The 11,313-nt window shown below is 36.4% G+C and overlaps 1 protein-coding gene and 1 long non-coding RNA gene across 2 annotated transcripts; one reads left to right on the forward strand and one right to left on the reverse strand.

Moving 5' to 3' along the window:
• Window positions 1–4,854: 4,854 nt before the first annotated feature.
• LOC145576791 (uncharacterized) lies at window positions 4,855–5,663 on the reverse strand. The gene is made up of 2 exons (XR_014098555.1): window positions 5,532–5,663; window positions 4,855–5,081 (listed from the first exon to the last, which is right to left on the reverse strand). It is a non-coding gene; the product is annotated as an uncharacterized LOC145576791 (long non-coding RNA).
• Window positions 5,664–6,251: 588 nt separating this feature from the next.
• Window positions 6,252–8,138, forward strand: LOC145574872 (NAC domain-containing protein 72-like). Its single transcript, XM_081632743.1, has 3 exons — window positions 6,252–6,575; window positions 6,676–6,944; window positions 7,063–8,138. The coding sequence occupies exons 1-3, from the start codon at window positions 6,395–6,397 to the stop codon at window positions 7,717–7,719; spliced, it is 1,107 nt and encodes a 368-aa protein (XP_081488869.1). The 5' UTR covers window positions 6,252–6,394; the 3' UTR covers window positions 7,720–8,138.
• Window positions 8,139–11,313: the final 3,175 nt, after the last annotated feature.

The raw sequence follows: 11,313 nt of genomic DNA on the forward strand, positions 1-11,313 counted from the left end.
CAACTTCTGATGGGGCTGCTCTTTCGGGGGTGACACCGGCACAAATTCAGCAGATTCTTGATCACCTTTCTTCCGTGAAAAATAAGCTTCATGGTAAGGATCAATTGGGTTGGATCGTTGATACCGGCGCATCCAACCACGTGACTTGTGATTTGTCTTTTTTGACGAATGTTTCTAATGTGCCACATTGTCCGGTAGGACTACCGGATGGAAAAAGTGCTAATGCTTCTAAAATCGGCTCCGTGATTTTGCAAGGGGGTTTGAAAATTGATAATGTTCTTTTTGTACCTCAATTAAATTGCAATTTAATATCCGCGACGCAATTATGTGATGAATCAAATTGCACTATGCAATTTACTAACAAACTTTGTGTTATACAGGACCTAACGACGAGGAAGGTGATTGGAGCGGGTGAACGAGTGGATGGACTTTATTATTTCCGTGGTGTTCCTGAGGTGAAAGCTTTGAAGATAGATGGGGATCGATCGGCAGAGTTGTGGCATCAACGAATGGGACATCCTTCCGGAAAGGTTTTGCAACATCTTCCTGTTATGAGTGGTTCTAATAGAAGTCCTAAAACTTGTGATGTATGCCCTCGGGCAAAACAACATAGGAGTAGTTTTCCCTTGAGCAAAAATAAAGCTAGTCGTTTGTTTGAACTTATTCATGTTGATTTGTGGGGTCCTTATAAGACCGCGTCAACTTGTGGTTCCCATTATTTTTTAACAATAGTAGATGATTTTTCTAGAGGTGTGTGGACGTATTTATTACGCAATAAAACTGAAGTTGAATTGATGTTTCTCAATTTTGTTGCTTTAATTCGACGTCAATTTGGGTATGAGATCAAAATTGTTCGTAGTGATAATGGGACGGAATTTAATTCCTTGAAAGAATATTTTTTTGCTAATGGGATAATATTTGAGACTTCGTGTGTGGGTACGCCTCAACAAAATGGCCGTGTTGAGCGTAAGCATCAACATATTCTTAATGTGGCCCGGGCTTTGAGATTTCAAGCCAATTTACCTCTTAAATTTTGGGGGGAATGTGTGCAAGCAGCTTGTCATTTGATAAACCGTACTCCGTCTAGATTGCTTGATTTTAAGACTCCATTTGAGGTGTTGTTCGGTAAATCTCCTATGTATGAACATATAAAAGTTTTTGGATGCTTGTGTTATGCTCATAATCAACGTAGTAAGGGGGATAAATTTGCTAGTAGAAGTCGACGTTGTGTGTTTATAGGATACCCTTTTGGTAAGAAAGGTAAGAGGGTGTTCGACTTGGAAACTAAGGAGACCTTAGTATCACGTGATGTTAAATTTGTTGAACATGAATTCCCATTTAAATTGACTATTGGCAATGATATTTCACGGCCTACTCATGTGCAACATTTGGCTGATTGTGTGAGTGATGATGAATGGGGTATGGAAGAAGGGGGGGAGTCGGTGCAGCATGAAGAGATGCTGGAGCATGCTGCCGAATCCACCCAGGCAGAAGGGTCCACGGCCAGCCCGTGGCAAAGCACAGGAGACCGCGGCCACCCCGTGGCTGGGACTGCCAGCAGCTCTGCTCAGCTCGCTGGGTCACCAGCACACGCTGGTTTGGCCTCATTGGATCCCAGCGAGCATGGGCAGCCTCAAGGCGTGCCTGCTGTGTCCTCGAACAGTGAAGAACAGGCCTCTATCCCGCAGCAAATCCGTGAGTCGGCAGACCTTGAGTATATGGAGAATGGGGACGATATGGGTAAAGGAAAAAGAGAAAAATATCGTTCGGTCAAGCTTCGAGATTTTGTGACTCACACTATTCGGAATAAAAGTCTATCCACGCATCATCGTTCATCCACGTCACCTCCCTCAGGTACTGTTTATCCCATAACACATTTTGTTAATTCTCACCGATTTTCTGCACAACATAGACACTATATTGCAGCGATTACAGGTGGTAATGAGCCGAAAAATTTCAAGGAAGCTATGAGACATGAAGGATGGAGAAAGGCCATGGCTGATGAGATTCAGGCACTTGAGGATCAAGGCACGTGGGAGCTAGTAGACTTACCCCGTGGTAAGAAGGCACTAGGGAGTAAATGGGTTTTCAAAGAAAAGTATGATGAGCACGGGATTCTTCAAAGATTGAAGGCTAGACTAGTCATATTTGGCAATCATCAGGTTGAAGGCCTAGACTATAATGAGACATTTGCTCCGGTAGCCAAAATGGTGACAGTTCGTACTTTTCTTGCGGTTGCAGCAGTGAAGAATTGGGAGGTACATCAGATGGACGTTCACAATGCTTTCTTACATGGCGACTTAGAGGAAGAGGTATACATGAAAATTCCCTCTGGTTTTAACAAAGATAATTCAGGGAAAGTGTGCAGGATGAACAAGTCATTGTATGGTTTGAAGCAAGCTCCTCGGTGTTGGTTTGCAAAATTGACAACGGCTTTGAAGAATTATGGCTTTAAACAGTCATACTATGATTATTCTCTTTTTACTCTGACACGAGGGAAAATGCAACTTAATGTGCTAGTTTATGTCGATGATTTAATTGTTGCAGGGAACGATAAAACTGCCTTGTTGTCGTTCAAGGCATATCTAGGTGAGTGTTTCAAGATGAAGGACTTGGGTGTGTTGAAATATTTTTTGGGGCTAGAGATAGCCAGAAACAAACAGGGGATTTTCATGTGTCAGAAGAAGTATGCCTTAGACATTATTACTGAAACAGGGTTACTTGATGCAAAACCAGCAGATTTTCCTATGGAGCAAAACCACAGGCTAGCTCTGGCGGAAGGTGATTTTTTTCATGATGTCGAAAGGTATAGACGTCTCATAGGACGTTTGATTTATTTAGCTGTCACTAGGCCGGACCTGGCCTATTCTGTGCATATTTTATCTCAATTTATGCAGAGTCCGAGGGTAGAGCATTGGGATGCTGCCTTGAGAGTTGTGAAATACTTGAAGAAGAGTCCAGGTCAAGGTATTCTACTTCGGTCTGATAGTGCTCTACAGTTAGAAGGATGGTGTGATTCGGATTGGGCGAGTTGTCCTTTGTCTCGGAGATCGTTGACAGGTTGGTTTGTGTTTCTTGGTTTATCTCCCGTGTCGTGGAAGACCAAGAAACAACCCACAGTTGCTATGAGTTCTGCAGAGGCAGAGTATAGGTCCATGTCTGCTTGTACTCGTGAGTTGAAGTGGTTAAAGCGGATTTTGAGAGATTTAGGTGTGCGACATGAGAGTGGCATGCACCTCTATTGTGACAGTCAATCGGCATTATACATTGCGAAGAATCCGGTGTTTCATGAGCGAACGAAACATATTGAAGTCGATTGTCATTTTGTTAGGGACGCCATAACAGAAGGTCTTATAAAACCGTCATATGTACCTACGACGCTTCAGTTGGCTGACATCTTTACAAAGGCTTTGGGAAAGGTCAAGTTTGAATTTTTACTCCGCAAGTTGGGCATTTGTGACCCGTATGCTCCAACTTGAGGGGGGGTATTGGAGATATTATTGTGATATATTTTAGGAAATATATCTTTAGGAAATATATCTTGTGAAAAGATATGGTAGGATATTGGGGTTCGTTACCCTAGTAGTGTATATATATATGTATTTGGCCGTGAATATCAAAGGAAGAATACAGAGAATTATTTTCATATTAATTTGTCTCTGATTTAACATATTGTATACTCAGTATTAGTTTAGAACTACAGTCAAAGTTTACTAACTTTTAACTTTGAAATGTCAATTGCTGCAATTATATTATCATACAATTTTTTTTCATTAAGTTAGTTAAAAATATTAAAATAAATAAATTGTGTTTCACATCATTATGAGATTTATACTGTAATAGCCTTGTTATGAAAAACGTGGATGTGAGAGTACCTATTAACCGTGGCATTAACTCTTAATCGGAGTAGTCAAGTAATGAAGCAAGAGTCTGTCTTGTTAAAGCTTCTAAGTAGAGCAGCTTAAAAGAACCATGACCTAATAAGTATGTCGATTATTTTGCAAAGATTAAAAAAAAGTAAAGCTTTGACTTAGTCAAATCCTTAAAATCTACTATACAACCAAGCAAGCCATCCTTACCAAAATTAGCAACCTTCAACTATCAAAAACCCATTAAAAAAAAGGAGGGAGAGGGGGGGGGGGGGGGGGGGGGGGGAATCTCCTATGTATATAATTCACTTTTGCATTTACCGCATATACTACGGAGTATAAGTCTATGACAAATGTGCGTCTAATCTCCTGAAATGTCAGCAGTAATTAATCATTTGGTCTAATAATTACCGCAAATAACTCCAAAATTCACAACCTAACGCAGTCATTTGAAGCAGCACACGTGTAAGCACGTGTCCAAGTATTATTTCCCCTAAGTTTACCGACGTGGATTACTGCACACACACACATGAAAAATACCCCGCCCACCTCTTCCCTAAAACCTTCTAGAACATCTCCTTATTTTTACCGACACGTGTCCTTCTTTTAATACTAGTGACTAGGGCTGGCAATCGGATCAGGTCGGGTCGGGTCCGTGTTCGGGTTAGCTGATTTCGGGTCAGCTACCCCCTGACCTGAACCTGATCCGTTTAACATTTCGGGTTGAAAACCTCAACCTGAACCTGATTTTTTCAGGTTCGGGTCAACCTGAAAATGACCTTATTTGACCTGAATTTTTATTTGGGTTTAAATAAGGTTATGTTAACCTGAAATTAACCTGAAACTGATCTGAAAATGACCTCTAATTTTTCAAAGTTTCAAACCACCTAAATTTTTCTAACCCTTGTATTTTCAGGCAAACAAAGCAAAGGTTCAAACATTTAGTGCTTCAATCCTAACAAATAGTCCAAAATAAAACGCATAGTTAAGTACGATACCTAATTATTAATTACAAACCAAGAGTAAACAAATTACAAACCAAGTTTCAAAAACACAAGTTCAAATTTCTAGTTCTCAAATCAGATTAGGGATTCAATATGGCTTGCAATTGGATCAAGATCGGGTCATTATGGGGCGTATCATTCTTGTTCTCCACCTCTAATTGATCCACCAAGCATTTCCAATTGAACATGATTCGTTGGACATTACTTCCTGCCAACATAACAGTCACAAGTCACAAGACTAATTAAATCTCATAACATGCATTTAATTCATAAATTAGAATAATGAATAATTAAACCTCATATGATAACATGCGTTTCAGTCACAAGAAAAGGAAACTAATAGTTACAAGAGCATGCAGAATAAAAATAATTTAAAACAGGACAATTTCGAACAGATTATGCTGAAAATGAACAATTAAGAACGCATAAATTCATAAATTATGCAAAATAAACAACAAAAATACATGAACTAGCAAGACCAATTCACATAAATTCATAAATTAGCAAAAATAAACAACAAAAATACATAAACTAACAAGATCAATTCGCATAAATTCATAAATTAGCAAGAATAATTAGTATACTTGTGAACTAACAAGATCTATTCGCATAAATTCATAAATTATCAAGAAGAAGCATGAAAACAATAGTTAAATACCGTATGAGAGTGAGAAGAGAGGAGAAAACTCGAATTCAACAACGATGGAGTATTCGGATTCAACAATGTCTAATGGATTTTAGTATTTTTGAGGACAGAGAAAATTTAAGAGAGAGAAGGTTGAAAACGGCTGAATGAAATGAGGGAAATGAAGAGGATTTAGGGTTTTGATAGTATATATGGAGCCTCTTTAGTTTATTGGGCTGGCCCATTAGAAGGTTTTTTCGATTTTTTTTGGTTTTGTAACTTAATTTATTTCGAGTTATCAGGTCGGGTTCGGGTTGACCCGACCTGATATTGACCTGAATTTTTTTTTCGGGTTAGGTGGGTCGTTTTCGGGTTGAGATATTCAACCTTAACCTAACCCATTTAATTTCGGGTTCGGGTTCGTGTCAACCCATTTAAGTTTTCGGGTCGAAAATCTCAACCCTAACCCGCTCTTTTCGTGTCGGGTTCGGGTCGGGTTTTCGGGTCGGGTCAGTTTTTGCCAGCCCTACTAGTGACTCAACTCTATTCTCTGCTGCTTTTTTCCGTGTAGTAAAGATAAGGTCGGCCATCTCAATAAACCCCCGAATACATGATACGTGTCGTTCTCTAACCGGTTCACCATTTTTACCCTTTTGTGGGCCCTATTTCAAGAGGTAAGACAAGGACATTCCGTACTTATCTCTAAAAAAAATTGTTACACATAATTCCCCTTTTATTTTTGTATAAATATGGACCTCCCTCCTTCTATATTTCGAAAAATTGGCAGTTGAAATATTCAAATATTATTCTACTCCCAATTAAACAAAAGCAAAAAAAAAATTGTAGAATTAGTTAATTGCGAATTTGTGAGAAGATTTGATTTGATTGATTATAAAATGGGAGTTCAAGAGAAAGATCCTTTGGCTCAATTGAGTTTACCACCGGGATTTCGGTTTTATCCTACTGATGAAGAACTTTTGGTTCAATATTTGTGTAGAAAGGTTGCTGGTCATCAATTTTCTCTTCAAATTATAGCCGAAATTGATCTTTATAAGTTCGATCCTTGGGTTTTACCTAGTAAGTCCTCTACTTGGATCGAGTTCCCTTTGGTGTTACATTTTTTAATAAAGTCGTCGAATTTTGTTTATTAACGTGATAAATTATGAATTTTGTGTAGGTAAGGCGATGTTTGGAGAAAAAGAATGGTATTTCTTTAGTCCAAGAGATCGGAAATACCCGAACGGGTCACGACCCAATAGAGTAGCGGGTTCGGGGTATTGGAAGGCTACCGGAACCGATAAGATTATAACAACACAAGGGAGAAAGGTCGGAATTAAGAAGGCGCTTGTGTTTTATGTTGGTAAAGCGCCTAAGGGTACCAAAACCAATTGGATCATGCACGAGTATCGTCTTACCGAGAACACCCGTAAATCCGGCAGTTCTAAGGTTTGTTAGCGTGACTAAGTCTGCTGTATACAATTTTTTTTTTATAAAAAAAATCGATTAGTATTTTTTTTTTTCAAGTGTTAATTTAGCTAACGCGTATGATATTTTTGTTAATCAGCTGGACGACTGGGTGTTATGTCGTATCTACAAGAAAAATTCGAGTGCGGCAAAGCCTACAATGAGCAAGGAAACAAGCACAACAGGTGAAACATCTTCATCGTCATCATCACACCTTGATGACGTATTAGAATCTTTACCGGAAATTGATGACCGTTCATTCGCTTTGCCACGTATGAACTCTTTGAAGAATAATAACAATGTTGCCCAACAACAACAACAACATCAGCAACAACAGCAACAGCAACAACAGCAGCAGCAAAATGACAAGTTTAACCTTCAGCAACTCGGGTCGGGTAGCTTCGATTGGGCTGTACTTGCCGGGTTAACCGCGGCACCTGAATTCGCCTTTACCGGGTCAGCCCAACCTCAATCGGGGCAAGTAAACAACATTAGAAATAATGGAAATGACTTGTTTATCCCTTCGTTACCACCTTTGTCACAAGTGGAGTCACCCGTGGAAAACAAAATACGTACATCCGGGTTAGTCGATGAGGAGGTCCAAAGTGGAATTACATCAAACCAAAGGTTCAGCTCGGGTTATTTCAATCACAACACAAACTTGTTTAATCAAAACTACAACAACAACTCGGTCGATTTGTTCGGGTTGGGTTACTCGAATCAGTTATCTGGGTTCGGATATGGATACAGACAGTAGACTCGAGATTAAAACAGTTTTGTGTAGTAAAACAATTGGGGACAAAGGAAATTAGAGGGTTATTAGTTGTAAATATCTCTCATTCGTTGGGCTAACTTTTGGGGAGATAGAATCATAGAAGTGAAGAAAAAAAGTAAAAGAAGTTTTAGTCTATGATTAAAATATTATTATTATTATTATTATTTTGTTTTAGGGGGTTATTGTAACGGAAAGGCAAAAGGATGATGGTTGAGTTTGTCAATTTTTTTGCTAGTTTGGTTATAGGGAAAGAAGGGTATAAGGTTCAATGCACAATGTGATGGAATGTAAAATGTAGTGCCAAAATTGAGGCGCCGAACTTCTTTATCTAGTTCGAATAGTTGCACATAAGACATTGATTTATTTCGAATATGATAAAGAAATATTATTTTATTGGCTTATGTTATGTAGTTCATTGTATGGAATTTTTAACATACTTTTATTGTTCAAATTCATGGAAAAACTCAAATAGCATTTTTGATGTTCGTTGTTGCATGTTTTGTACTCTTTTATATCTGAATATGTAATATGCGCGTCTTATCTCAAAATTCAATCAATTTCAATATTATTAATTTTACCTTGTAAGTTTAAGATCATTTTAATTTAATAATTTAAATAGTACAAGTAAATGTTACTTTTGTTAGAATAGATACTTTATGCCACCAAACCAAAATCTTGATTCAAGTCATAACCCCATACAAATGTACATATGCGTGATTTATTACAGTCATTATAAAGTAATAATATGCTCAATCATCACATATATGTCAATTCAAGGCAATTTTCAACAAAATTTAGGGTTTGATGAATATGCACAACAGATTTTGGCATATTGGCAGCTAAGGTTGACGGCTGAAAAGGATTTCGAATTAGCACTTGACTAGCTTCCAAGTGTCCTTCGAATAGCTTTCACGTTATGTATTAGCGAATAACTGCTTCAAAATTCTTCGTTACTTCTTATTACTTAATGATTAAGTGTTTAAATCAAGCGGTGAGAAAGATTTTTCATCTTATAATTAGTTAGAGTTATTGGATTCAAGCTTATATAGAAACTCGATAACATTTATTAGGACTTATGAGAGATTTTCTCCAACTGGGGCCTAACCAAACTCAAATTTAAATTAATCAAAATCTATAAAGTAAGCTTTAAATGAAATAGCTAGTTCCACAATATAGCCTCCAAATTTATATTACGAATAAATCGTCAAAATCAAAAAGCTATGCACGGACCACCATAACAATGACCAAACCCTAATCTCTTATTTTAGCGGCTAACTTATACTATGGAAAATTGTATTTGCATTAAACCATCATACCACTTGTGGACGTTGAAAACGCTTTTGGAACGAACGCAAATGTCCCACCATAATTTGGATACATAATTAATATTACGAGTAATATGGATTATTAAAAGTCACCATACTCAACACTAGGCAACTTTACTTTTGTAGATTAATATTGCTAATACAACTTAAATCATGAACAGAGTACTAAGTTTTTTTTTTTTCCTTTTACACAACAAGTACTAAGCTATTAGAAGAGATCAAGAAATAATGTACTTCTATATATCCTATAAAAATTAAGAAATCATGTAAGGCCTATAAAATCAATAATAGAAAATAGGTGACCAAAATACAATGTAAAATTAGCTAAAATAAGCTATAAAATTGTTTAAAATGACCTCATATTATCATCCTATTCCATCGCGAGCCCTAAAAACACGCCTCTCTAGCTAATATGATACTCCGTATGATTAAATTGTTAATTTGTTGCACAACTTACCCTTTAAAAAACAGGGGAGGGGGTCGCATTACAAAATGATAATCATACATCAAACATAAAGGTATATATGTAGTAATATCTACATGAATACGTAGCGTAGGAATTCTGCCAATACATCTTTAACGTTTTTCCTTAGGTTCATTAATGATTTGTAGGCCTTGTACACATACTTTCGGTTAACTCTTGCTCGTTGCCTCATAATTGTGGTATTATGCTAGTTTTGATGCATTTTTATGTCACCTCACTTAGCACTTTTAGAAATTCAAGTGTTCATTATTGGAAATAGTACTTATAATATAATTTAAAAGTTTATAAGGCTCTTTCTAGAAAGCTTTTGCCTTTCATGAGAAATAATTGTCGTGGCTTTCTCATTCAATAAATTGAAATATATACATGAACGTTCTTATGGACATAGTAATTGTATTTTTTAAAAGATATCATACCGTCGGATAGAACTTTAAACATTATCCGATCTATAATTCAAGTGTAATGAACATTTTCTTATGGACATAGTAATTATTTGATTAAGCCTTTCACCAATACAATGAAAACTCTTTTTCTTCCCAAAATATCTTACTTATGAGTTATGATCAAGTTTGATTCCACAATAGTTTTTTTCAAAAGAATATCATGTGATCAACTCATCATTGAAGTAGAAATTTTCCTAATAAATGTTGCACATTTGGGACTATAAATCATTCATATAAAAATTTTTGTGGGAATAAGAGAAGAAGAAAGAAAGAGATATATCTAATCTAGATTGGCCTTTGTGAATTGTGATAGGCTGCATCCCAACATGGTAAGAATGTGGGTGGAAATATTTCATTCTTTGCCCTACTCGTGTAGTCATGAGTCTCATGACAACTTATTACTATACAGTATACACTCCTCCCATATGCAATAAATATCACATACTTCATTTATTTAAAAAGTTAATCAAATATTTATGTATTAAGGTTTAGAATAGAATTTCTTAAGGAAAAGGGGGCTTATAATAACGCAATTATGCAAGTATCGTGTAAATCTTTATATTTTGAAAAAATTTCATTCTTTTTTTTTTCAAGGGAAAGAGGACCTTTAGCTTATTAGACTTTGTCCTTTGCATTGTTTTTGGTCCACTTGGGAATAGGGGAAAAAACGTAAGAGGATAATCCCCATCCATAATAATTTTGAATTGTTGAGATACGAACTCTAAACCTCTATTACTCGAGATAAGAATAAAACCTTGATGTAATCATGTAATAAGTGATAAAGATAGGATGTACTATTGCAATAATTTTGGAAGTTATTTTTCTTTCTTGATGATTCTTCTCGATGACGATGATGATGATGAGTTGATGATGTCATTTTTTTCTTTATAATACTCTCCAATTGATCATGTACATGCTCTCCTGTTCTTGACATGAGGACATACACAATCACAATGAGAAATATGAATATCAATTCATATAGTTTTATAATTAATCCCCATCTATTATTACTAATTACAAAATTATATTCAACATCACTTAGGAGCAAAAGTCCAAAAAAATAAATAAAATAAGCAAAAAGTCAACATTACTAGCCTATCCACTTGTCTTATACAAGCCCATTCTTCAGTTTTGTCAAAATTTTATTGGTTGGTAGCTACGTGCTTACAAAGTGGGCCCATTGCTAAATTCGTAAGCAAGCTCAAGAGCTCTCCTAATTTGTACACGAAGGATCTACTTATGGAAAGTTAGGTGCGCATTATCAGCTTATGACATTAACATTATGTTAATTTAATTAATCATATTATAGTCATTGGTATCATCT

The sequence above is a fragment of the Chenopodium album genome, chromosome 13 (genome assembly GCF_948465745.1).
Source record: "Chenopodium album chromosome 13, dcCheAlbu1.1, whole genome shotgun sequence".
In the NCBI taxonomy this organism is placed as follows: domain Eukaryota; kingdom Viridiplantae; phylum Streptophyta; class Magnoliopsida; order Caryophyllales; family Amaranthaceae; genus Chenopodium; species Chenopodium album.